Below are 27,468 nucleotides of genomic sequence, written 5' to 3'. Positions count from 1 at the left end.
TAAATACCTTTATTAGAACTTCTTTTGGATGCTTCCAAATACCATAAAAAATAACTCTCCCAAAGATTCTGTTTTATCCTGGAGCCAGCGTTTTCCAATTGAGCAAACAAGTAAATTAGCTTGGTATTCCAATGGTACCCGGCTTTGGTCACTGAAATGTTTTTTCTCAAGTTATGTGAGACCATTTTTCTAAATACGACAAGAGGTGGCGCCATAAGCACTGCACATGAATCCAGCCGGAGTTTCCAAAGATGGGTCCTTCCTGAAGGAGAAAGACTTGTTTTGGATGGACGATTGTCTATGAGTTCTCTTAAGTGACAGAAGACTGTAAGGGAAAATCTGGTTACTCAAGAAGAAAGTTTAGACATGTCAATTGAACTCAGCTCCAGAGCCTGGCCAGTTTTAAGGATTACAAATTTTGCTTAAACCACGATTCGCTTCTTCTTTTCAAAGAGAAACTACCTTCCCCTTCTCCAAATTTGAAGGAGAAAAAAGGTTGCAAACTTTAGCAAGTAAGACGAACAAAACCGTAACCTCGAAGGATAGTGTAACCATACACCTGCAAACAGCTGACTCTTTGGAGAAATAACAAACGAAACTCTTGCCTTAAAACCAAGCTTCACTTCCAGCCCCATCAGGTGTGGACCTGGGTAGGCGGAACAGAGTCTGAACCTCAGCCCTGGGAGGCTGCCAGAGACCCCGGCCAGTTCCCAGGCGGTCGGGTGAACCAGTGCCAGAGAAGTGGCTCGGATCACAAGAGGCTGGCCTCGGGGCCATCTGCAGGCGCCCAAATCCCAACCTAAAATCACCACAGGGTCAGAATCTAATGTAAGGGGGGTTTATTGAAAGGCAGTTGGAGGCTGGCCCACCCGGAAACACCAGCTCCAGAGGAACGGAGTGCGCCCTCGGAAGCAGGGAGGGGAAGGGTGCCTTCGGGCAGGCAGAGGCGGAGGCTTTTAGCAGGACCGCGGTGTCTTTCCTACGAGGTGGGCGCAGTCCCAGCATTTGATGGATGACGGGCAGTGCCTGTTTCGGGGAAGGGTACATTTAACCTGTCAGAGGGTGCGGAAGTCACGGTTTCCCGTCTTTTGGTCTAAGCAGTGCAGAAAACAGGGGAAGTTCATCTACAAGGGTCATGAACTAAGAAGGCAGGAGGTTTCTGTCCCCGGCACCGGCGAATCCCGGACCCGAGAAAGGAGCTACGGGCGCACGGAAGCGGGCGGCCCCGGCTCTCGCGGGGCTTAAAGCGCGCAATGTGTTCAGGTTCACACCTCTAAATGTATTTTTGCCATTTCTTAAGTAGACTTAAAAATGTCCGTCACTATTTAGTCCTTTTATCAACCGAGGGGCCCGGAAGGCCGCAGCGAGGGCGTCGGCGAGAAGCCAGGGAGGAGAAACGGCGCTTCTCTCGGGAATTTAGGTGGCAGCTTCAGCAGCACACATTTCAGCCCATTCTGGGGCCGTTTCTAGTGTGGTTAACGTACAAAAATAAACAAATCCTCGAAAAGCCCCACGCGGACATCGGCCGGAGCCCAGGGCCGGACGCCGCGGTGTGGAGCGAGGGCGCCGGCGCGGACTATGAGGGCCCACCCGCACTTCGTCCAGGGCTCACTTAAGAGCAGCGTGAGCAGCGCTTGGGGCCGCCGTCCAGGACGCCCGCAGCCCTTTAGGATGGAGGCCACCGTGACCTCCGCTACCGAAGCACCGCGCTCCCCTAGTCCCCTCGGCCGGTCGCCCTTCCCCGCCGTGCATGCGCAGGAGCCGCGGCGAGCCCCTCGGTCACTCCTCGCCCATCCGCGCCGCGCAGGCGCAGTGAGCCTCAGCCGCGCTCTCCTCACTATCAGGCGCCTTTCCTCCATCGCGCAGGCGCACTGAGCCTCAGCCGCGGCGGGAGGGGAGCCGGTGGCGAGGGGGCGGGGCGAGCTGCTTTTTGAGGCTGCGCACTCGCATGGCCCCGCCCCTCAGGTCCACTTCCGGCGCCGCGGCTGTTCCGGGCGGAGACCACTTGTGCTAGAGTCGGAGTTGTAACGCTTCACTGACTGATAGAGCGACCGGCCGACCATGGCGCCCGGAGTGGCCCGCGGGCCGACGCCGTACTGGAGGTTGCGCCTCGGTGGCGCCGCGCTGCTCCTGCTGCTCATCCCGGTGGCCGCCGCGCAGGAGCCTCCCGGAGCGGGTGAGGGCGCCGGGGTTTGGCGGCCGCGGGAGCTGCCGTCGCGGCTGGGGCGCGGGCCGGGGAAGAGCCGTCTTTGTCTTTGTCTTTGTTTTGTCCAGTCGCTGCGGCAGCTCCTCGCGCGTGGCCGCGGGTTGGCCCTCCCCTAGCAGGCGGGACGCTTGGCACCTGCGGCCTCCCTTAGCCTCACTGCGACCCCAAACAGCTCTCCTCGGGTTCGATCTCGAGCCGGGAAGCCGGCTCACGACGTGCTCGAGGTCTCACAGCTGGTCGGGGGCAGGCCGGGATGGCGGCCGCAGGCCCTTGGAGGGTGATGGGGGCCGCGGCCGGTGTGTCTACAGCCCCCGGCGTTCACGCCGCCACTCCCTCCCGGCCTCAGTTCCATGCACAGCAGCGAACGCTCGCACTTATGCCTTAGAAAGGAAGGCGTCCCCAAAACCAGGCTGTAGCATCTGATTTTGAAGTAAGATGATTGCGGTTCTACGCTGTCCAGACCCGCAGGTGGCATTCTTCATCGTTTATCCCGTCTGCGCCAGGCCCTGCGGCCACAGTGGTGACCGACAGACAGAGCTCCTGTCCAAGAGGAGCTGAGTCCCCGGGAGGCTGACCAAGAAAGAAGCAGTGAGGGCGCGGGGGCTGGGGGAGGAAAGTGCATGACAGGAGACTCAGAGTTCCAGAAACCGGGAGTGTTTATAGAGGGTGGCTTCCTGTGGGGCTGGGCCTCCAGGGCCTGGTGGGCTGCGGGAAAATCCAGCAGGTTCTAAGCTGGAGAGTGTCATGGTTGGACCTGTTTCAGAATGTCATGCTGGCTTCCGTGTGTGGAGTTTCCAAGTGACCACTAGTGGTGGGGAATAGTGCCGCCTTAACTTCAGTTTCCTGACCCTTACGATTAGGGTTGACCTGGGCCCAGCTTGAGAGGCTAATACTTTTCTCAACTCTTGCTAGCCCAGGCTCTGTCAGGGTCTGTTTAGCATAGTAGAGCACCTTTTCTTTTTGTGACCTTATGGAATGTTTATTCCGATGCAGGATTATTTGTGTTTCTTCTTCCCTGCCTCCAAGTGTACTTAGGGTTTGTGACGTTAGCAATGCAGCTGCCTTGAAGTTTGTTAGTCAAGGAGGCCGGTGGTACCGTACTGGGAACTTTCGGCCCAGATTGAGTTCTAAGCGCAAATGTGCAGTGAATACATTTCCACAAACAGAATGGGCGTCTGCAGGCAGAGTGTGTGATTCACTGGAAACTGTATCAGTGGCTCGGGGGTGTGTTTGCTTGCATTGTTAAAGTGGGAGTGTCAGGAAAACAACCATGAGGTTTTGTTTGACTGTGATTCCTCCTGCTCTGCACTGCTGAAGGGTGCAGAGATGGGTGTGGACAAGTGGAGTGGACAGTGTGGGAATTAATCCGGAACTGCCATTCGGTGTGTCAGCTGAAAAGCACTTCCTTCTCCACTTGGAGGCTGCACTTGGTTGCTTCCACTTACGGTCATCACCAAGTCCTGGTGGTGGACTGTTGTTTCTCTCACTGGGGACCCCTTGGAATAGGAAGAATGGTGCCGTGTCATGTTGCATTCACTGCCCAGGTGCCCTTGGTGTCTGCGTGCCCCTTGTCCTTGGAGAGAGGGGCTATTTATAGCCTGGAGAACTCCCCTCTTCCCACAGAGTACTTGTTTAGTGTGAGATTTTTACTGCTTGTCATGGTTACAGGAATGTGACCACAGTACTGATGTTTAAAACGTTTTGTCTCCTTTACAAGGACACTGTGTGAATTTAAAGAATACATTATACCAATCCAAATCCAACACTTTTAAGCATCTTTTTATGTGTTTTGATGGAGGAGAGACATTAAGAACCCATGGTGTATTGAAGATCTTTAGAGCAAGATTCTTGAAGTTAAACCTGGATAGGGCTTTTGGACCCCACTTTATTTGTGTATGGGGTCAGACTCAATCCAAGAGCTTCATCTGGTGGAAAGACGACCCCGAAAAGGAGCTCAGACTGCTGTGTGAGGGCTGGCGCAGTGGTGGCCAGTGCAGGTCCCCGAGGTGGTGGGTCCCACTCAGCTGCTCCTTACAGTGGGGACTCCTGATGTGGAGGGGGTATCTGTAGTTCTGCCCCTGTCACCCTGAGAAGCGTGGCTTTCTAACTGTACAGAGTGCTACAGTGTACATAGGGTTCACAGTGTTGATATATACTACTTGTCTTCAAGTCTTTCTTTTGAAATAGTGGAGTTCCCAAGAACATTTTTTGGTCTCCATATCTGCCCTCTTTTCTCACCTGGAATTGACAATGTTCTCCATGGCTCTGTGACAGTGCAGAGTGGGCACCATGCCCCTTTGGCCGCTCGTTCTGCTGATGAGCATGGAGACTGCAGCCTGTGGCCTGCAGTGTGACAGGAGCATGACGAGGAAATACGTACACTTGCTGGTGTGTTCCTTTGTGCTTAGTTTATTGACTCACCTGAAACTTCAGGAAAGCACTCAAATGGGTCATGGAGGGTTGGTGTATCCTGACAGAAGAAAACGTTATTTGTTGTTGTTGTTTTTTTCCTTTAATTTCTGAAACAAATGAGACTGAAAGGTCTTTAAAAATTGATAAATGGAGTCTAAGTTGAAGCCTTGCAGTCATAGGACCCAGAAGTCAGGGCAGTCACAGTCAGTGTTAGACTTAAGCAACACAAGGGCAGTTTTTATCTCTGGTTTTCTAGCACATGGTTTTTCTGTATCTTGTGATGAGATAAGAGATAGTGATCTCTTAGAGAAATAAACACTGCTTGTCTCTGAAGCAGTAACAAATGATTCATGCCTTTCTTTTTTTTTTTTTTTTTGAGATGGAGTCTTGCCCTGTTGCCCAGGCTGGAGTGCAGTGGCGTGATGTCAGGTCACTGCAACCTCCGCCTCCCAGGTTCAAGTGATTCTCCTGCCTCAGGGATTACAGGCGCGTGCCATCACACCTGGCTAATTTTCGTATTTTTAGTAGAAATGGGGTTTCTCCATGTTGGCCAGGCTGGTCTCGAACTCCTGACCTCAGGTGATCTGCCCACCTCGGCCTCCCAAAGTTTTGGGATTACAGGTGTGAGCCACTGCACCCGGCCTTTCTTTTCTTACTATGCAAGATGATGTGTTTTCAAAGAATAGAATAGAATGACCTTTTTTCATCTTTGATGTTATTTTCATGAGGACTGTAAACGTTGGTGTTTTCCCCCTTATTGAAAGCCCGCTCTGTTCTTGGCCTGCTGGGAGCAGGAGGAATGTTGGGCGGTTTTTCTCTCCCTCTTCCTCTCATGCCTGTCCGCTGACTCAGACTGACCGGTAATCCAGAGGTCTGGGGGTAGATGGAGTTGATGGTGTGTGTTTTGGAGCTCAGTTCTTTTAGTTCACATAAGACCTGGTTATCAGAAAGAAGCTTTAAAAATGAAAATCCCCATGGACGAGAACGGCATCATCCCTGTCACTTGTAGCCACTGTTGGGCTGAGGAGAGGAAGCACACGCACCCTTCCTCATAGATGACTTTTCAGAAAGGACTGGAGTGGGTGTGTTGGGCATACCCTGTGTCTCCTTGCCCAGACTGTATTTAGAAAGACCTCAGAGGTGCAGAAAGTTGAAGGAATAGTGCAGTGAAGTCCTGGATGCCCTTCCGTTCTCAACATTGGCTCTGTTTGCCTTAGCACTCTCTCTCTAGATCTTGTTATTTTTTAAATTTATAATACAATTGTTTGTGTTTTATTTATTTTTAAAAATTGATTCAGCTGGGCACAGTCGCTCACACCTGTAATCCCAGCACTTTCGGAGGCTGAGGTGGGAGGATTGCTGGAGGCCAGGAGTTCAAGACCAGCCTGGGTGACATAGCAAGACTCTATCTCTACTTATATTTTAAAAATGTATTGTAAATTGACAATCACAATTGTATTGCCTGTTGTTATTTTGACCAAACCATTTGAGAGTAAGTTACTATTGTGACCCTTTATCCCTACATTCTTCAGAGTCTATCTCCTAAGAAGGAGGCTGTTCTACATAACTGAAATTTATATAATTATCAAAATCTGGACATGTAACATTGAATACCTGATTTAACTTACAATCCGTATACAAATTTTACCAGTTACCCCAACAGTGTCCTGTTCCCCTACCCCCTGAAATCCAGAATCACAAGTTGCATTTAATTGTTGTGTTTCTTTAATCTCCGTTGATCTAGAATAGTTCCTCTTTGTTTTCAGAAAGTCAGTTTGTGGAAGGACCCTCAGTGGGTCTTACCGGATGTTTCCTTTGATTCGATTCAGGTGCGCTTTGGCAGGAGCACGGCACAGTGATTCTGTCCTCTCAGTGTCCTCCGTGGGAGGCACATGCTGTCACTTTGTCCCATCATCATGTTTTTCTGGGTTATGGTGGAGATAACTGATCTCTTGAAAGGTGCCACCTTCTCTCCATGAGTAATGACTCACCTGTGGGGAGGTGCTTTGAGACTGTCTTGTCAGTCCACAGGCAGACCCAGTGGTCTTGGCATCTTCGGGGGCAGACCCAGTGGTGTTGGCATCTTCGGGGGCAGACCCAGTGGACTTGGCATCTTCGGGGGCAGACCCAGTGGACTTGGCATCTTCGCGGGTAGACCCAGTGGACTTGGCATCTTCGGGGAATTCTTTCCTGCATTAGTGTTGGCTGTGATGATTGTAAAATGGAGGCTTCTCAACTCATCATTTCTTCAGCATTTGCCACTCGGCCTTCTCTTTATTTCATGTCAGTATGGCTTCTAGGGGTTAGAGTTCATGACTGTTACCATTTATTTTGATGTTCAGTTGGCCTAGATTTGGCCAGAAAGACTCCCTCCAGGCTGGCTTCTGGGTCCTCTTGCCATTCGTTCATGTGTGTGCCACTCTTGGGAACTGCACACTGTCTGTGGCTCATCTTGTCCACTTTCTGCCCCACTTCTGGAATCAGCCATTTCTCTGAGGAGCCCTGCTTCCAGCTGATGGGGAACAGCATCTAGAAACCACGACCTGGGCACCAAGAATACACCTCTGCTGCTGGGTGTTGACCTTTCTAGGCCCTTTCAGTGGACAGAGCTAGGAGTTGAATTTTAAAACCAAGAGTTCATCATGGTGCCCGTCACATCGCAACACCACGGGGGTCTTTGCCCACCATCAGCCCACAGTTGCTCCTTCCTCCCACAGTGCCAAGTCGCTGGGGACTTCGGAACGTCAGCAGTGCTGTTCTTATCAAGGTTTCCTATAACCCTGCCTCTCAGCAGTGATTTAAGAAATTAAGGCTTTTCACTCAGCAGTGCTGTTCTTATCAAGGTTTCCTATAACCCTGCCTCTCAGCAGTGATTTAAGAAATTAAGGCTTTTCACTCAGCAGTGCTGTTCTTATCAAGGTTTCCTATAACCCTGCCTCTCAGCAGTGATTTAAGAAATTAAGGCTTTTCACTGGTTGTCAATTTTCTTTGCCTCCCTGGGGCTGAATGCAGCCTGTTGTTTCAAGTATCTAAAGCAGCTTAAAAGAAACTTCTCCATAAACTGAATAGCACATCACTAGAGACTCTGAGAAAAGTACTACTTAGTGATAATTGCTATAGAACATGTGACAAAATGTGCTTTCATTTCAAATAAAGTGGAGATTTATTTAGAAAAGTGGAGTGTAGAACTACACTGTTAAATAGAAGGATCACAACAATGTACTCGATGTATTATTAGTCCCTCTTGGTAAACGTAATGAGTGAAATTGTAAAAGCTGAAGCTCTTTTCCCTCCATTTCATCATGAAGCTCTTCACATGTACAGCAAAGCTGAAGGATTTTGTGGTGCGCACTTGTATACCCGCTACTTCATCCGTGTCGCCATGCTTTGCTATGTTGCATTTGTCCAGGTGTCCCCCACAGCCTTCCATGCCTGCATGAATGTCAGTCACAGACGTGAGCATCAGTCACAGACATGAGCGTGCTCTCCTGCATTCACCATGCCTGTCAGGGACCAGAGTTCAGCAGTTGTCTTGTTTTTTCTTTTGAGATACATTTTTCATACAGGGAAATGTGGGAAACTTAATTGTGCTGTTCAGGGAGTTACACCCACATAGCCGCGATCGAGACAGACCCTCGATCTGGAAGATTCAGCCTCCCCCACGCATGGCCGCCCCCCAGGCAGCCATTGCCCCCCTCCCTCCATAGGTGAGTCTCACCTTTTCTAGAGCGGCATGGCCACGAAATTACACGGTCGGGTCTTTTGTGGAAGGCGTCTTTCACTCACATGATGTGCTTTAGACTCATCCATGTTTTACATAGACCAGTTCATTTCTTTTTATCGCTGAACAGTGTTAGTGATTGCACAGCCACATAGCTCACCTCTAAAGGAGAGACACATAAAACAGCCTTTTGTGTTTGGAATGCCTTTTCCAGAAGATCCCTTCATACGAGAGCCTCCATGTTTGCTATTCTTGATGCCCTGCTGATATCGTGTGAGTGTTCCCGCCTGTCCACCCTCCTACAGAGTGACATCTGGGCTGTTTTCAGCTTGGGGCTGTCACAGAGCGTTCCTGCGCAGGTCCGTCTGTGGATGCAGGCTCCCTCTCTCCTGGATGAAATACTAAGAGTGGAATTGCTGAGTCATAGGTGGTCGCATGTTTGTTTAGGAGCAGCTGCCAGACCTTCTTTGCAAATGGTTGAGCCATTTACACTTCCACCAACACTGTGTGAGAGTTCTGTTGCTGTACATCCTTGCCAACATTTGGTATTGTCATTCTCTTTAATTTTAGCCATTCTGGTAGGTGTGTAGTCATCTCTCATTGGAGTTTTAATTTGCATTTCTCTGGTGACTGGTGATGAGCACAGAGCTCTTTTCAGCGTGCACTGTGTGTGTGTGTGTGTGTGTGTGTGTGATGGGATTGGAGTAGGCAGTCTGTGTGTGTGTGTGTATGTGTGATGGGATTGGGGGAGTAGGCAGTCTGTGTGTGTGTGTGTGTGTGTGTGAAGGGATTCGGGGAGTAGGCAGTCGTGTGTGTGTGTGTGTGTGTGTTACGGGATTGGGAGAGTAGGCAGTCAGCGTGTGTGTGTGTGTGTTATGGGATTGGGGGAGTAGGCAGTCAGCGTGTGTGTGTGTGTTTGTGTGTGTTACGGGATTGGGGGAGTAGGCAGTCAGCGTGTGTATGTGTGTGTGTGTGTTATGGGATTGGGAGAGTAGGCAGTCAGCGTGTGTGTGTGTGTGTGTGTGTGTTACGGGATTGGGGGAGTAGGCAGTCAGCGTGTGTGTGTGTGTGTGTTATGGGATTGGGGGAGTAGGCAGTCAGCATGTGTGTGTGTGTGTTTGTGTGTGTTACGGGATTGGGGGAGTAGGCAGTCAGCGTGTGTATGTGTGTGTGTGTGTTACGGGATTGGGGGAGTAGGCAGTCAGCGTGTGTGTGTGTGTGTGTGTGTGTGTGTGTGTGTGTTACGGGATTGGGGGAGTAGGCAGTCAGCTTGGTTGCATGTTGGAAGTTATTCATGCAGTCGCTCTTGCTTCTGATTGGCTTGAGTTTCAGAGCTGTTGGCTGCGTGGAGTTTGACCCCTTCCTTAGTAGCAGCGCTTTGAGTAGTGGGCAGAGTCTCAGGGTGTTCTGCGTGGTTGGAGCAGGCTGGTGCGCCGGGCCTCTCCCTTGGTACAGGTTGGTACAGGGAGCATAGCCCAGTCTGGGGTGAGGCTACCAGGGGACTGAGACCTTGCTTTGTCACATGAGATCTGTAGGTGAGTCCGAAGACACAAGTGTGCTGCGTAGCAGTGTCGCTGGCGTTGCTGTGGCCTTGGATGCAGGCTCTTGGGTTCCCAAAAGAGTGCCTGCTGATGAGCGGAAGTTCTGAGCAGGTTCGTGGTTAGTGATTACACAGCCGCAGGGCACACCTTCTCTCACAGAGAGATCTGAAACACAGCCTTCTTTGTTGGGACTCTTCTCTCCCAGAAGAGCCCTTGTGGATAGGAGCCGCGTGTTTATGCTTTTGGTGCCCTGCCTGCAGCGGGATTCCTGAACACTCGTTCTACGTGTCTTGAAGAAGGCTTGTTATCAGCAGGGCTCAGGAAGAGGACCTTCATTTGGTAATTCCACATCAGAGGTTCTTGGTGCCACACCCCTCACTGGTGCCCACCCTGCCCTGCTGGACTAATATTTACACTGCCTGATTCTCAGTGACTGACTTGTATCTTGCCTCTTTCCTGCAGCTTGTTCTCAGAACACAAACAAAACCTGTGAAGAGTGCCTGAAGAACGTCTCCGTAAGTAGCACGCGGACTAGAGACTAGAGTGCCGTCCAAACCGTCCAAAGGCACACGGGCTTTCTCTAGGTCCAGGGAGTCGCCGGGATGTGTAGAGGGCTCTGTTGTTTGGGATTTGGGGGGATGTTTTTTGGAATTGTTATCAAATGTTATTTTAGCCATTTCAGGTATATTAAACTTCCTCATGAAAACTGCAGTTACTGTCTGAGCATGGTCAGTATCCATGATTTCACTCCTGTGCAGACGGGGCCAGCACTGCGGGGCCAGCCTTTCTAACGAGTTCCATAGCGAGAAATTGGGCTGTCCGTAAAGCTACACCCTAAGGCTGTGAGCCCATGTTTTCCCAGGCTGTCAGGGGCTGCAGCAGAGGCTGCTTTCTGAGCTCGTCACACAGGATTGGAAGGGGCAGAGCAAGGAGAGAGAGACACCAGCCCTCTGGGCCGGTGGGCCAGGCTGTCCATAGCACTGTCTGGTCGTGACCTGGGGCTCAGGTTTGGATTTTGTCCCCAGGTCTTTTAAATACCTGTGTGACTTTCAACAAGAGGGTAGTGGTCTGGAGCAAAGTTCCCTAAGCCTCCACAGCATGAGGTGGGGCCCGAGACTCCCCGGGGTGCCTTCCCGATGGAGTCTGATTCAGATGCCCACCTGGGAGAAGGAGCACCCGTGGTGGGGAAGCAGCGCCACAGTGCAGGTCTTGTTAAAGATGTGTGAACAGGGCAGGGTGCGGTGGCTCACGCCTGTAATCCCAGCACTTTGGGAGGCTGAGGCAGGTGGATCACGAGGTCAGCAGTTCGAGATCAGCCTGACCAACATGGTGAAACCCCGTCTCTACTAAAAATACAAAAAAATTAGCTAGGCGTGGTGGCGGGTGCCTGTAATCCCAGCTACTTGGGAGGCTGAGGCAGGAGAATCTCCTGAAAGCAGAAGTCGGAGGTTGCAGTGAGCCGAGATTGTGCCACTGCACTCTAGCCTGGGCAATGAGAGCAAAAAACTGTCTTTAAAAAAAAAAAAAAAAAAACGTGTGCACAGGGTCCTTTGGCTTTCTCTGCGTGGTGACCTGCTCCCGGGCCAGCCTGGCTGGCACCTCTTGGGCTTGCCTTGCCACGCAGCTCTTGGTTCGGCAGCACCCAAGTCTCCTCGCAGCACTGTGAGATCAGCGCGGGAAACCTGAGGGAAGGCCCACGGCAGCGGGAAGTGGTTAGGCAGAAAACAGCATCCTGTGGGGCCTTTTTCTTAGGATTCCTGAGAGGCCACCCCTTGCCCCTTCCAGTCAGGAGTTTACCAGGTGTTGAGAACTGCAGGGCCAGAGGCTTCCTTTCCCCGGCAATGAGGTTTCATGGTATGAGGAGGCTGGGAAAGATGTATTTGATGATTTCTGTTCTAAGGCATGAGCCATGTTCTTAAAAAACTGTTCTTCCTCCACGAGACAGTAGTGTAGGTTTGAGACACACCTTGTCAGTTTGTGGGACTTAAGTGGATACTTGCATTTGCTGATTAAAAATTGAGAGACGCTGTTTCTGTGGTTTCAGATCTTGACATTGGTGACGTTGAACTTGCTCTAACGCGCCTGGTCCTGGTGCATTTTCTAGATGGTGCTTCTTTTTAGTCTCTGGATTTTTCTATTGGAAGTCATTTCAGCCTTAAACATAGCTCACTATTGTATGTGGCTTTGTAGCCTAGAGTGCGTTTTTGCTGTAGTACCCTGCGTAACCCTCACCACCCTGGGCAGGGTGTGGTGATGACAGCCATCTCGTGGATGAGGCGGCCGAGGGACTTGCCCAGGTCATTGTGGATGGGGTCAGTCCAGAAGGGCTGAAGGCCTGACTCCAGTTCTGAACCCAGACAGGGCGGTGAAGAGGGCCGCTTGCCTTACAGCTAGCTCCAGGCGTGTGTGGGTGTGCTCTTGGGCGCACAGGAGGTTTCTGGAAGGAGGTGTCAGTGCCTGGGAGGCCTCAAGAGGACCCTGCGTGTTGGAACAGAGGCTGTGGTGGGCTGTGTCCATGCTCCTGAGGCTGTGGTGGGCTGTGTGTCTCTCCGCTGCTGAGGCTGTAGCGGGCTGTGTGTCTCCACTTTGCTGAGGCTCTGGTGGGCTGTGTGTCTCTGTGCTGCTGAGGCCGAGTGGGCTGTGTGTCTCCACTTTGCTGAGGCCGAGGTGGGCTGTGTGTCTCCACTTTGCTGAGGCCGAGGTGGGCTGTGTGTCTCTGCGCTGCTGAGGCTGTGGCGGGCTGTGTGTCTCTGCGCTGCTGAGGCTGTGGCGGGCTGTGTGTCTCTGTGCTGCTGAGGTTGTGGCGGGCTGTGTGTCTCTGCGCTGCTGAGGCTGTGGCGGGCTGTGTGTCTCTGCGCTGCTGAGGCTGTGGCGGGCTGTGTGTCTCTGTGCTGCTGAGGCTGTGGCGGGCTGTGTGTCTCCACTTTGCTGAGGCTGTGGCGGGCTGTGTGTGTCTGTGAGGTGGGCTGTGTGTCTCTGTGCTGCTGAGGCCGTGGCGGGCTGTGTGTCTCCACTTTGCTGAGGCTGTGGCGGGCTGTGTGTCTCTGTGCTGCTGAGGCCGTGGCGGGCTGTGTGTGTCTGTGAGGTGGGCTGTGTGTCTCTGTGCTGCTGAGGCCGTGGCGGGCTGTGTGTCTCCACTTTGCTGAGGCTGTGGCGGGCTGTGTGTCTCTGTGCTGCTGAGGCCGAGGTGGGCTGTGTGTCTCTGTGCTGCTGAGGTTGTGGCGGGCTGTGTGTCTCTGTGCTGCTGAGGCCGAGGTGGGCTGTGTGTCTCCGCGCTGCTGCCTGAGCTGCTTGCTGTGTGCATATGACTTCATCGATCAGAAAAGCAGCACAACCAGCAGAGAATGCCGCATCCGCTCAATGCGCTCCTGTGGTTCATGGTGCCGCTGTCGTGGAAAATGGAAAATCAGACATTTACAACTTGAGCCACTTGAAAAGGGAGGGTTAGCCAAAAATCGTTAATTGTAAGCAAAACCCCTGAAATGGAAGATACTCCCAAATGACCAGAATAAACAGGGCTTAACTGTTAATTGTTACATTATGCTGGAAACCACTTAAACACAACACTAGAGTGGTCACTGTATAAGTAGCCCTGGGAAAGAAGGCCTAAGGGACATTGTAATTAATATTTTTTTGTCATAGACTTTCGCCCTAACCTGGGCCAAAAACGCCATGACTTTCTATCCTATTAAAAAGTCAGTAGCACTGTTAATGTGGAGATTTGGAGTAACAGGCAGTCTGGACTTGGGTCTGGACTTGAGCTGGCACATGAGGTGCTGCTGAACGGCAGTTTTTTTTTTTTCCTTTTGAGATGGAGTTTTGCTCTCGTTGCCCAGGCTGGAGTGCAATGGCGCGATCCCGGCTCACTGCAACCTGTGCCTCCTGGGCTCAGGTGATTCTCCTGGCTCAGCTTCTGGAGTAGCTGGGATTACGGGCGTGCGCCACCACGCCTGGCTTATTTTGTATTTTTAACAGAGATGGGGTTTCTCCATGTTGGTCAGGCTGATCTCGAACTTCTGACCTCCGGTGATCCGCCCGCCCGGCCTCCCAAAGTGCTGGGATTACAGGCGTGAGCCACTGCGCCCGGCCCAAACGGCAGTTCTTTTACCCCTTCCTGTGCCATCTGCCTGCGCGCTAGGCTGTTCCCTGTCGCGCTCAGTGCCTGGCTCACAGACCGTTTTCGGGCCTCGTTGTGTACTGCTGTGGCATGGGCTGGGCCCAGCTCTGGGCTCTTACACACACACACAGGGGTGTGATGGTGTTGTCTCCACACCACTGCGGCCTCACACCTGACGTTCGAGGGGCTCAGACAAGAGCGTCCATGAGGTTCTTTCCAGCTCTCGGTTTAGGGCAGGCTGAGCCATAGTTGAATCATCTTTCAAGCTGTGCAACTTAGTGCATTTGTGAAGGTCAGAGGTAGGAAGCATGGTCCTTTCTACAAATGGTGACCATGCTCACCCAAGTCCATTCAGCACAAACTCAGTGAGTGCCTGTGATGGGCCAGGCTGTGTCCTATGTTCTTGGGATACTTCAGCCAGTGAAGTGCACAGGTGCCCAGCATGTGGGGAGGAGAGGTCTACGGAAGCAAACCTCACAGGAGGTGAGGAGGCAGTGGAGGCGGGTGGTTGTGTCTGGTCGGTTGATCGAGGCAGGGCTCATCCAGTCAGTGGGGAGCCACACAGATGTGGGGAGAGTACTCCAGGCAGAACAGGCAGGCTGAGCTGAGGCTGTGAGCAGGAGGTGGGGTTGGCAGCACTCAGGAGCAGCACAGAGGCCCCGTGGCCTCAGCAGGGTGAGTTGTGGAAGAGGTCTGAGTGACGCGGACCTTGGATGAGTCCGTGGAGAGCTGACAGGGCTGCTGGCCGCTGTGCTGGGTGTGGACTGAAGGGTGGTGAGGGTGAAGGCAGAGACGAGGTGTGGGGGGGAGGCTGAGCCTTTACAGCCATCCACAGAGCGATGGCAGCACTGGTGGGCTGTGGGCAGAGCCTGGACAGTTCTTTGGTTTTTCTGTTGTGTTTCTAACGCTTGCTTAATGTTGGTCTCTTTCAGTGTCTTTGGTGCAACACTAACAAGGCTTGTCTGGACTACCCAGTTACAAGCGTCTTGCCACCTGCTTCCCTTTGTAAATTGAGCTCTGCACGCTGGGGAGTTTGTTGGGGTAAGTCATTGTTTTCATTACCTGCTTGCAAAATCGATGCTTCTTTGAAAATAGTAGTATGGGCCGGGCGCGGTGGCTCATGTCTGTAATCCCAGCACTTTGGGAGGCGGAGGTGGGTGGATCATGAGGTCAGGAGATTGAGACCATCCTGGCCAACATGGTGAAGCCCCATCTCTATTAAAAATACAAAAATTAGGTGGGCGTGATGGTGCGCACTTGTAATTCCAGCTACTTGGGAGGCTGAGACAGGAGAATTGCTTGAACCCGGGAGGCGGAGATTGCAGTGAGCCGAGATCGTGCCACTGCACTCCAGCCTGGCGACAGAGCGAGACTGCGTCTCAAAAAAAAGAAAATAGTATTCTGTGCTCAGTTAGCAGAAGTTGCTAGAAAATGTGCTGCCAATAGCTCTGTGACTTCCAGGGAGAGGTTGGGAAGCCAGGGGTGATCTGGTGACCGGGAAAGCAGCCCTGGGGCTCCCTGGGGAACCTGGAGGACCTCCTTCAAGGTCGTCAGCCCCAGCACTGAGCTCTATCTCACCACGTTACAGAAGGTGTGAGGGAAAGGGCGAGTTTGAAGGCAACGTGTTTGACTTCTCTGCTTAGTATATTTTGTTCATGTGTCACCCCTGAAACTCACCTGTGAATTCCCCTAGAATCTCCAGTTTTCCAGCTTAAGAATCCCCGCTTAGTGTAGACACAGCCCTCTTTTTTTGTGTGCATATCTTTGTATATTTGATTTTGCAGGCGTTTTTAAATTAGGGAAATCAGATCTTGTGAGATTCAAATTGTTTCCTAGTTTGCCTTTATTTATTTATTTATTTATTTTTATTTATTTATTTTTTTGAGACGGAGTCTCGCTCTGTTGCCCAGGCTGGAATGCAATGGCACTATCTTGGCTCACTGCAAGCTCCACCTCCCAGGTTCACGCCATTCTCCTGCCTCAGCCTCCTGAGTAGCTGGGACTACAGGCATCCGCCATGTCCGGCTAATTTCTTGTATTTTTTAGTAGAGACGGGGTTTCACCGTGTTAGCCAGGATGGTCTCAATCTCCTGACCTCATGATCTGCCCACCTCGGCCTCCCAAAGTGCTGGGATTACAGGTGTGAGCCACTGCGCCCAGCCCCCTAGTTTGCCTTTTAAATCAGTTTGTGGTGTGTTTTGTAACCTGGAACTCATTATTATGTAGTTGAATGTATTAATCTTTTAGGCTTCAGGTTTTGGGGTAATACATAGGGTTCCTAAGCTTTGTAAAGGAGCAATATTTTCTTAAGGTGTTTTGATGATTCTTTTTGTTTATTTGCATCTTGGATCCCTCTGCAACTTACGTCTTACTTATCGCTCTTCTAATTGATTTCCATTTCAAAATCTATCAGCCTCCATCTGAAACAACTTGTTGCTGGTGTTGAGGCCCTAGAGAATTCAAAAGTTTGTGTGGTGGTGGTGGTTGTAGTGTGGGATGTCTGGCAGGGGGTGGTGGTGGTGTGTGTGCACCTTCATGTGTGATGTGTGTACTGTGTGATGCATGTGTGTTTGTGAACATGCATGTGCCCATCATGTCTTGTGTGTTCCTGTCATGTCTGCCCAGGGCCTGGTCATGCCTGCCTCCACTTTGCCTCATCCCTTCCATGGAACTTCTCTTAATGACCACTCTGGAGAGACAGCTCCTGGACCTGGGGAGCCTTGCCCTTTGGAGCACCTGTTCTGGAGGTGTTTTTAATGGCACGTAGCTTCTGATGAAGTGCACACATCTGAAGTCTCTCTCTGCATGGACTTTATAGCCTACATAATGCACACGTGTGTGCGTACATATATTCAGTGCATTTTTGCATACGTATACAGGTTATCACCACTCACAGCAAAGTAGGTAGGACTTCCAGGACTCTCAGAAGACCCAATTCCTGTCAGGATCCCCACGGGAGCCACTGACTGGACTTCCTGTCACCACAGATTAATGTTACTGATCCCACCTTTATGTGGAGGAAATCCTGTGCTTTATTGGATGTTTTGTTCAACATGTGCCCGAGATTCATGTCAGTTGCCTGCACCAGTTTTCTGTCTCGTGCAGTGTTCTACAGCTGTTCAGCCATGCTGCCACTCAGGGACGCCTGAGTCCTTCTGGTGCTGCCGCTCAGGGACGCCCGGATCCTTCTAGTGCTGCTGCTAAGGGACGCCTGGGTCCTTCTGGTGCTGTTGTTCAGAGATGCCTGGGTCCTTCTAGTGCTACTGTTCAGCTATGTCTGGGTCTTTCTGGTGCTGCTGTTCAGGGACGCCTGAGTCCTTCTAGCGCTGCTGTTCAGCTGTGTCTGGGTCTTTCTGGTGCTGCTGTGAGCGGTCTTGTGTTGGCGCCGGGACAGGCGCTCACTTCTGGAGGAGCATAGGAGTGGAGTTGCTGTGTCAGGGAGCATATTTGTGTTTAGCCTTAGTACGTCTGCCAAATGTTTTTGGAGCGGCTGTACCAGTTTGGCCTCCCCCAGGCAATGTGGGACTTGTTGCTCCACATCCTTCCCAACGTTTAGGGTAACCAGTCACCCTAAGTTCAGTCCATCTAGTGGGTGTGTAGTGGCGTCTTGTGCTTCTCATCTGCATTTCTGCAGTGACTAGCCGATCATGCTGAGCACCTTTACAAGTGGTGGGTGTTTTTGACAATTCTCTTGTGAAATGACATTCCCACACTAGGCTGCAGAAGTGGATGGACAAACAACACCCAGCCCTGCATATGAGAGCGACAGCAGGTGACTAGTCACAGTCACAGCGGGGACGGGGCACCACACGCCACACAGGGTCCCGCAGGGGAACAGGGCTTGGGGAGGCAGCCATTTCATGACAGGAGGGTGGGGTGCGATGGGCTTGTTTGGTTAATTCTGAGGCTGAGAGGGAACTGACACCTGCTCCTCCGGGAGAAACAGGAAGTATACCTGGCCCTGCCAGGAGGAGGAAGAGGCTATCTGAGCTGGAACCTCGTCCAGCCTTGTCCGTGGGAGCAGAGTGGGGAGGAGAAGTTGTGGCTGGGCCCTCAGGGCTCTCCTGGTTTCACCAGATGCCACGGCGCACATGATACCAGTTTTAGATCTTGCACCACCGGTCCTTGTTTATTTTTACAAATAACCTTAGAACCATTTTATCCAGTTCTAGGCAAAATTATTTTGGAGCTTTAATTGTAATGACCTGAAAAACACGCTTACTTGAAGGAAAATGAAATGTCTACAGCGTTGGCCGTTTGTCCAGAGGCAAAGATGCCTCTCTTTGCCAGGCCTCTCCTGCATCCTTTGGTTCAAGTTCATGGGTTTTATCCTGTAGAATCAGCAAAAAGGAGCCCACAGTTTGTTTCCCATTGTGACAGGATTTCTGTTTGTTTTTTTAACTAGTTTTAGCTGCTAATCAGAAAAGCTGTCTGAGGGGTAGATGTTTTAGGGCCAGCCATCTTGTTGATCCCCTTGGGTTTTTTAGTTGATTTTTCTGGAATTCTCCAGTCAAAAAATGACATCTTCTGCCAATGAAGGTCCCCTTTGTAGTTCTCCCTATTGCTATAATTTTTGCAATTCTACACTTCCAGAACAGGTCAGAGGAGGAAAAAACACATGATTAAAAGCTCAAAAGGCATTTGATCAGATGTAACCTCCTATTCCTGATTTTCAAACTATTTTAATAAACTAAGAAATGAGTTCCGTTAAATGAGTAGCCCACTAGAAGCAGATCTCAGGGTCCGGGGCAGCAGGTGGGTGAGGCTGCGGGAGCCCAGAGGCCTGGCCATCGGCTTCCTTGCCAGGGCCCAGGCATGCAGCAAGTGTTCAACTCCCAGCCCCTGGAGGCCAGAAGGTGTCACCTATGGTGGTGGCACAGCTATTAACTGTAGTTAAAAACAGTGAATCATGCGGTAATCTACTGCCTAGGGGAGTTTGCTTATAAAGCCATCTTCAGGAGGCTGGCTGGGTGTTTTTTTTTTTTTCGAGATAGTGTCTTGCCGTGTTGCCCAGGCTGGAGTGCAATAGTGCAGGCATGGCTCACGGCAGCCTCAACCTCCCGAGCTCAAGCGATTCTCCCACCTCAGCCTCCCATGTCGCTGGGACCAGAGGTGGATGCACCACACCCAGCTAATTTGTTAAACAGTTTTGTAGAGATGGGCAGGGGTGGGTCTCACTTTGTTGGCGAGGCGGGTGTTGAACTCCTGGGCTCAAGCAATCCTCCCGATTTGGCCTCCCAAAGTGCTGGGATTATAGGTGTGAGCCACTGTGTCCAGCCAAGGAGGCTGTTTGAACTGCATGATTGAAAACACATTTGCAAAAGTAGTTTTAGGGTATTTTTTAATTGGCTCTGGTTTGAACTGAATGGAAAAATCTTGGTTGATTTTAATGTATAGATCTTCAAAAGAAGTTTGAAAGAATAGTAAGATCTGTTTTAAATGTGCATGTGTGTCTGAAGGCTGGTTAAGGAAATCATAACAGGGTTTGGGACTGATTAGTCAGCCGTTCTTCAACCCCAAGGTCCTCAAAATACTCAGATTTGAAGATGATCCCGTCTCGTTCCGCGGCCTCGTCCGCTCCTGCACGGTCATTCCTTTCAAATCTGGCCGCCAGTTTGTGCCCTGAGAGTCTATTTCTCTTGTAAATCATTGTAGTATTCTTGACTTTGGCTTCAATAAAAAACAAAGCTGCATCAGGCTTAACCTCCATTTCTGTGGGTTTAGAATGTCTTATGAGAGTCTGAATATGTAGCTTGGAATTTTGGTTAGTAAACTTTTCTCAGGCTTGAAATACCTTTTCAAACTCAACTGAGACAGACTACCCTGTCATTTCAGTTCATTATGGTTAGTATTATAAATTGTTAATAAATTCTAAGTCACAGATAGGAACATGTGGCTGAAAGGAGACTCGGAGAGGGCGGGACCCTGTGGGGTGGAGGCAGGGCCACAGGCTCTCCACACTCCAGGAGCCAGCAGCCTGGCCGAGGCGGCTTTCCTACTTATGCTCCCGTGTCCTGAGGTTGTTCCCCAGGGACGAGGGAAGGCTGCTGTGCTGGGTCGGTTCTGTGTCTAGGGCGGCCCTAACTCCAGGTGCTTGAATCTCCAGTGAACTTTGAGGCGTTGATCATCACCATGTCAGTGGTCGGGGGAACCCTCCTCCTGGGCATTGCCATCTGCTGCTGCTGCTGCTGCAGGAGGAAGAGGAGCCGGAAGCCAGACAGGAGTGAGGAGAAGGCCATGCGCGAGCGGGAGGAGAGGCGGATACGGCAGGAGGAACGGTGAGGTCGCGGTGATGGCCGCTGGGAAGGAGGTTACTTCGAGGGGATTCAGATCTGCAAGGCCATGGAAACCACATGGCTACATCCTGAGTTTTCCTCAGTTTTTAGAAATTAAGAATGTGTGTAGTGCCCCGGGGATCTTCTAGGTCGTGGTAGAGAGGGAGAGACTGTGATGGGAACCTAGCAGTGGCTGCGAACCTTGCTTGCATAGGCTTCTTCGCCCGGTCTCCTCCCATCGGCGTAGTAAGGCTGAGTCTGTGCGTGGTGCCACGGGTGTGTGATGGCTGCTAGGGCGGCTCGTCCAGGCCCAGCATTTGCCAAGAGCAAGCTGAGGCTCAGAGGGGACAGCGTCTGACTGTGGCTGGGTCAGCTCTCCTGTCGTCCTTTCCCTGGTGACACAGCACTCTCCTGAGTGTGTGCCGGGGCTCTGGGGTAGGCCCAGGAGGAGGTGGTGTAATCCACTCCTGGCAAAGGAGAGGACCTGAGGGGCCAACTCTCAGGTTGGCGGCAGGCGAGGGTGGAAGCGGGACAGATCTTCCGTGTAGTCACCTTGAAGTCACATGCTACTAAGCTGACAATCGCATTTTCCTAACCATCTTCAGAACCTGGTGTGTGATTTTTACTGTGTTTTCTTTGTATGAAAAAAGTTTTTTAAAAATCACGGTATTGGGCATTCGAATTGCTTTTATTGAAAAGAGTAGAATAATACATTGGAACCGCCTTTGAAGACTGGGTTCCTTGTCACCTTGCCTGTCCTGGTGGGTATGTGGCCTGATGACCAAGCTTGTCCTCACCCTGGTTTCACTCTGGGAACTGGAGGGAAGCCACCAGAAGAAACCTGGAGCCCCCACTGAGGGGCACGGAAGGGCGTGTCTAGCAGTTACACCGTGCGCTGTCGTTTGGTGCTAATAATGTTCCTCTGTGTTTTAGGAGAGCAGAGATGAAGACAAGACATGATGAAATCAGAAAAAAATATGGTAAGGACTGGTCATGCCTCCTTTTTGACTGGTTGGGAGGCGATGGCATGCTGTCTTGGTCCTCGTTAGTGCCAGTGGGGCCTGAGATTGGGCTGTGGGTTCACCCATCGGAACAGAAGGACGTCTCTCCAGAGAGGAGCAGCTGGCAGTTGTCACTAGTGGTGCTGTGGTGAACTCACTCCTAAGAATATTTTTATCTCAGCCAGTCGTCTTCATGAAGTCTGTTTTCTCAGATACCTGTTTGCTTATCGAGTTCCAAGACTTCTGGGCTGGAAGTCTGCAGCTGTTCTGCCGTCGTGTTTGGCTTCCTGTGGGCGCGCCTGCGTAGCTGAGGTGCTGCGAGTTTCAGGGCGGCCCCCTCATCCTCGGGAGCGTTGCTCGTCTCCATCTTCTGAGTGTGGCAGGCGCTCCTTCCAGGCACTTCCCAGCACTGGCCCTGCTCCTTGCCCAGCCTCGGTGTTCTGTTCTTGTTTGGTTGTGTCTGGAGAGATTTTGGAGAGGAGCTTTGAAGGAGCCAGAATGAATGTATTTGCCAAGTGTAAACCTTTTATTTAGTTGGAGTGAATTGGAAATACACATTACATTATCTATACTCCCCCAAACCACGTGATGTTCACTGCTTAACACTGAACACCACCACCCAGCCGTGCTTCGTTGATTCTGTATGATTTTAAAGTCCGCAAAGAGTCTAGTGTCTCCCGGGCTGGGTTTGTGGTTGTGTGGCATCATGGGCGTCTCCCACGCTGGGTTTGTGGTTGTGTGGTGTCACGGACATGGTGGGAACTGACTCCTCGCCTGTGCGAGGTGCATGGTCCTGGGTTCACGGCAGCCGTGGGCCTCAGGAATCTGTTGTCCTGCGCCCACGGTGCTTTCCTCGAAGCAGTGTATTAAAGGCCAAACCTAATTGGAAAATTTCAGAGCCTTTTCTGACTAATGCACGTGTTTTGAGTCTTCTGTTTGTTTTAGGAAATATCATATATTTGTGCTATTTTAGGATCCCACCCATTGGGGGCATGATGACATCACTGTGGTTGTTTCGGTCAGCGGGTGGGGGATGGACTGCAAAGCCCAGCAGCCACTGTGAGCAGTGCCTCCGTCAGGTGCAGGTGATTGGTGTTGTAGCCCCCAGAAGCTTGGTTCCCTCTCATGGGAGCTGCAGAGGCCCCATGCTGGTGCCCTGGGCTGTAAACGCTGGGTAGCTTTGCCCACTGGCCAGGACGTCCGCTCCCTGTCAGTTCTGGCCTCCTTGGAAAGTCACCTCCGTGTGACTGTTCTGTGACCTGAGGCCATGTGAGTCCTGCCAGTCTCGAAGTGTCGGCTTGGGGGCGTGAGGCTGCCTTGGCTGCTGGCCTCGAGATGCCCAGTGGCTGATGGAGGCTTTTTCCTATGTGTTCCCGCCCATCAGTCACCTGAGTGCTGCGTGCTTGGGTGCTGACTTCCTGGGTTCTCTTCACTGCTGCCTTGTCCTTGCCCCACCCCCTCCGTCGCCTGTGTTTCCTGGTGTGTGTCTGGAGTGGGTGGTGACCGGGTGCCTGCATGTGACTGTCACAGGAGCAGCACCAGGGTTGCCCTCCTCAGCGAGTGCATGGCTGTGTACGTGGAGCGTGGGCCCAGCAGCGTCTGTGCAGGCCTTGGCTGGAGGCAGTGTGCTTTCCCTGAAATGGAAGAGTCAAAAAGACCTTTTTGGCACCTAATTTTTTTTTTTTTTTTGAGACAGAGTCTTGCTTTGTCGCCCAGGCTGGAGTGCAGTGGCGCGATCTCAGCTCACTGTAAGCTCCGCCTCCCAGGTTCACACCATTCTCCTGCTTCAGCCTCCGGAGTAGCTGGGACTACAGGTGCCCACCCCTACGCCCGGCTAATGTTTTGTATTTTTTAGTAGAGACGGGGTTTCACCGTGTTAGCCAGGATGGTCTCAATGTCCTGACCTCATGATCTGCCCGCCTCGGCCTCCCAGAGTGCTGGGATTATAGGCGTGAGCCACCGCGCCCGGCCAGACTAATGTTAATGTAAATAAAAGACAAGGTGGATACACACACACACACACACACACACACGCACACACTGCCCAGCACCTGTTATCACCAAGCGCAAGCTGTGTGTAAGTTGCTGGACCTTTACTGTGCTCCGACTCCCAGCGGGTGTGAGGCTGTGGGCGGCCGGCCAGGCTCTTGGTGGAACGGTGTCTTCTGTGTCAGGGCCCTGAGTGACTTGCACCTGCCGTTTTGGGGGTGAATTTGGCCCTTTAATTGCATTGATGAAATGAGCTTCTTGTGCCAGTTTGTAATACAGCCATTGAACGGCCTATGCTGGGGAACGCCTCGGCTAATTAGAAGAATTCCCAGGAATTCCTGATGGGGGAGTGGGAGAAAGCATGTGAGTCCACCTGGTGCAGTTATATAAAATACCAGCACGCATGCAAAAACCCTTCTTTTGCCTTTGCTTTTTCCCTCTAAACTGGAAGTAGACTCAGGAGCGAGTTTTTCAGTAAGACCTTAACCAGTCTCCTTGCTGGTATCTGATGACTCTTTCCCAAAACCGACTTTGAGCCTCATCTCCCAAAGCCTGATGCCTGTGGCCCTCCTTGACAGGCAAGAAAGAAGCATGGCTAGGCCCTTCCTTACCATCCCTCTGCTTCCCCGCCTCCTCTTCCACCCAGCCCCCAGAATACATGCAGTGAGTAGCTTTGTTGTAATTGCTGCAGATAATTTTAGTGTACAATACAGATTTTTAAAGGGAGAGAGAGGCCAGGCACGGTGGCTCTCGCCTGTAATCCCAGCACTTTGGGAGACCGAGGTAGGTGGATCACCTGAGGTTGGGAGTTCGAGACCAGCCTGACCAACATGGTGAAACCCCTAAAAATACAAAATTTAGCCAAGTATGGTGGTGGGTGTCTGCAATTCTAGCTACCCAGAGGCTGAGGCAGGAGAATTCCTTGAACCCAGGAGGCAGAGGTTGCAGTGAGCCGAGACTGCGCCATCGCACTCTGTCCTGGGCAACAAGAGCAAAACTCTGTCTCAAAAAAAAAATAAAAAATAAAGGGAGAGAGTGTGTGTGTATGTGCGTGTGTTTCTGTAGTTTGAAGGGAAAACTCCTGGTCTTTGGGTAAGTACCACGGGTTTACCCTTATGGTTAAATACACATTTTATCCCAGTTCTGTCAGAGTACTCGAGAGTTAGATTGATGGTCATCTTAGTTCTTTCTGTAGCCTTAATTCCAAAGGTTTAAGAGCAGCTATAAGCACAAAGCAAGGTTATTTTGTTTAATGCTAGCCATCCACTGTGGAACTAGTAGCCAACCACTGTGGAAAGAAATATTTGCCTTAAATTTCTTTTCTTTGCCGAGCATCAGGAAATAAGTGCTTATCTCTTAGGATCTGTTAGAGTTCTTGTTTCTAGTAAATTTTATTTCAGTTTTAAAGTTTAAAGTGGTTTGACTTCAAAAAAGGTCAAGCACGGTATGAGAGCCTGCTTACAACACCCGTTGTTGCTGTAGCCTCAGTAATCTTCTGATAAAACCTGGTCTGTATGGCTTTCTGAGATTTTGTTTCTGGTTGAATGAATGAAGTTATGATTCAAGTTTATTTTGTTTCAGGCCTGTTTAAAGAAGAAAACCCGTATGCTAGATTTGAAAACAACTAAAGCGCTCCAGCATATCAGTCCCGACGCTTCCTGTGAGGTGCACACTCCGCAGCACAGCCCAGCCGGGGGACCACGTGGCCATTGCGGTCTCCTGACCTTGACCAGTGAACCTGCCAGCCTTCCAGGACAGGCGGCCAGAGAGCTGCCCCTGAAGGACAGTCCTCTCGTCTTGCAGACTGGTGACCTTCTATTCCCTGTTCATCTCTGTTCCTAGATTTAGTCACTTGAAATAAGAAATCTTTGGGGTTTGGGCTTTTTTATACTCTTCTCAGTTTGTAAAACGCTAACTGCACACGAAGCCACGTGACGGCACCCAGCGCTGTGGCTGTCATTCTCCCGCAGCAGAACCCTGCGTTCCTCTCTGTCCACTAACAAGCTTCACACGCGACACAGGGAAGTCGGTTTGACTTTTGTCGTGAGGAGAACTGGCCAGCCCTCATCATTCCCCATAAAACCACGGATGCGTCTGTGTGCTCATCTTGAGTCTTCACACCTGTTGACTCACACGGCTTTTGCTGATGACACGGGGCTCCAGTACACAGTGTGATAAGGACTTACTTCCTAACCTCAATTGTATTAAATAGCATTGGGGAATAGCTAAACCTTTTAAAAAAATATTATTGGATTTTCCTCCCTACTTAAAAGATTTCACCAGAGAACTTTCATATAAAAATTCAGGCCCTTTTTCGACAATTTTTAAAATTTGTATCTTTACTAGAACATGAGAATCTTTTTCCCTTGGAAGCTTGAATTATAAATGTGGTGTTTGGCCTGCCTCTGCAGCACCAGTTGACTGCTCGTGTGCCAGCGGTGTGGGGAGGACGGGGCAGGACGCTGCAGCTCTCTCCAGCCCTGTTGGCATCCTCAGTGCCTGCAGGCCTCTCCCTGCCTGTTGGGCTGTCTGGGGGGTGGGGCCATTTAGGGATCGTGGGGACAGGGTCCACCCCAAGAAGAAAGAAAGGCCCGTCCACAGGCCTGGCTCTGGGCCGTGTGCCCCGGAAGCAGGTGTGTCCAGAGCCAGCTGAGGGCTCTCCCCACACCACCCAGCAGGCGCCGGTGCTCCTTCTGCCTCACGGGACCAGTCCAGCTTCCAGCCGCTCTGGCTCAAGGGTGGTCTGAGCACTTCCTTCCGAGTGGGCTTCTCTGGGAGCTCTCCAGTGGCACTGCTGGACCTGCCCATGTTTCTGTAAAATCAGGATACGTGGCTTTAGTAAGCAGACCAAGCGCTTTGTGGCAGGGAGAGCAGCGTGCAGGGAAGTCACTGAAAAGTGCTGCCTAAGGAAGTTTGAAAATAGTCCCCGTTCCAGATTGCCTTGAATTTTAAAACATTTTGCTTTGGGAAAGTAGGTCAGCAGCACCTAAGATCAATGATGCCATTTTCACACTTCACGGTCATGAAAACTGAGAAGACTGTCTTCAGCATGAACTAAAGTTCACAGGCAGATCACTGATCCAGAACACTTTAAGAACTCGTCAAACAGCTTGATAAGCCTTTTTGACTGTGTACATCTGTACCGGGAATAACATTCCTAGGCTGAAATTTTCACAAAGAATAGAACCTGTACCCAGTTCTTCAGGCTGATTTCCCTGACCTCTTGGGCATTTGTATTTGTAGTAAAGTATTGCAGAGATTCCTAAGTATTTTATAGCAGCCATCAAAATTGGACTTTGTATTGTTTATTCATAAAAGAAACTTTGTAGTAGACTTTAATGAACTTTGTATGAATACAGTAGTGTGTATGCAAAATCAGTTTCCTGAATGTAGGTTGCTGAGCTGAAGCTAGAGCTTGGTTGTTAAATACAGTGTAGTTAATCCTTGCGTTCAGTGTAGAAACCCACGTCTATAAGGTTGGTCTTAGTCCATCTGCTTTTTTCTGAAATACACTAAGAGCAGCCACAAAACTGTAACCTCAAGGAAACCATAAAGCTTGGAGTGCCTTAATTTTTAACCAGTTTCCAATAAAATGGTTTAATACCTGAATTTGTTTAGTATGCTGTGTGTTCCTGTGTTTCATCTCAGTGGTGTCGACACGACTGCTTGGAATGCTGGGAGGCAGGTAGGCTTTTTTGGGTAAAGTGGGCCTCTGACCCATCATGGGATGCCTGGGCAGTCTCCAGACTAAATGCCTGTGGCTGTCAGAATGGACCAGGCTGTGTCCTAAAACTGTGCCCACAGGCCTGCCCTGTGTGCCCACAGGCCTGCCCTGCAGGGGAGGTCTTGGCCGTCTCTGCCCTCCACAGCTGCCCTGCCCGCCGCGTGCTCTCCACTCGCACTGGGTGCTGAGGGCCCGGGGAGGAAGCAGGGCTGCCTTCGAGAAGGGCGACCTTGGCCCCGCTGTGTGAAATGCACACCTGCATGAGGCTCCCGCGCTCCGTGCTCCCCTCCCGTCCTTCCCCGGGTGTCTTCCGTGCCGGGTTTTTAGGGAGTGCCCCCCCCACCCCGGCCCCCTTCTGTGTTGCTCCTGTCACTTCAGTCCTCTGGGACTGAGACACAGGGTTTAGTCCGAGCAGCAGAGTATTGGTGTGTCTGTCTGTCCTGTGGACCTGCCCAGCAGGGCCCAGTGTTTGTGGCTGCGAG

The 27,468-nt window shown here is 51.2% G+C and overlaps 1 protein-coding gene across 2 annotated transcripts; it reads left to right on the top strand.

Moving 5' to 3' along the window:
- PTTG1IP (PTTG1 interacting protein) lies at positions 1 to 26,871 on the top strand. Of its 2 annotated transcripts, XM_054468582.2 has the most exons (6): positions 1 to 2,176; positions 10,343 to 10,395; positions 14,930 to 15,038; positions 20,104 to 20,275; positions 21,206 to 21,252; positions 24,844 to 26,871. In XM_054468582.2, exons 1-6 carry the CDS (start codon positions 2,062 to 2,064, stop codon positions 24,888 to 24,890), a joined length of 543 nt encoding a protein of 180 aa, XP_054324557.1. In that variant the 5' UTR covers positions 1 to 2,061; the 3' UTR covers positions 24,891 to 26,871. The 2 variants fall into 2 exon arrangements, with proteins under 2 accessions (XP_054324557.1, XP_054324558.1); XM_054468583.2 differs by lacking the exons at positions 14,930 to 15,038; positions 20,104 to 20,275; positions 21,206 to 21,252.
- The last annotated feature ends 597 nt before the right edge of the window (positions 26,872 to 27,468 follow it).

This window comes from Pongo pygmaeus, chromosome 22, assembly GCF_028885625.2.
Source record: "Pongo pygmaeus isolate AG05252 chromosome 22, NHGRI_mPonPyg2-v2.0_pri, whole genome shotgun sequence".
In the NCBI taxonomy this organism is placed as follows: domain Eukaryota; kingdom Metazoa; phylum Chordata; class Mammalia; order Primates; family Hominidae; genus Pongo; species Pongo pygmaeus.
This window is presented reverse-complemented; position numbering and strand designations above follow the sequence as displayed.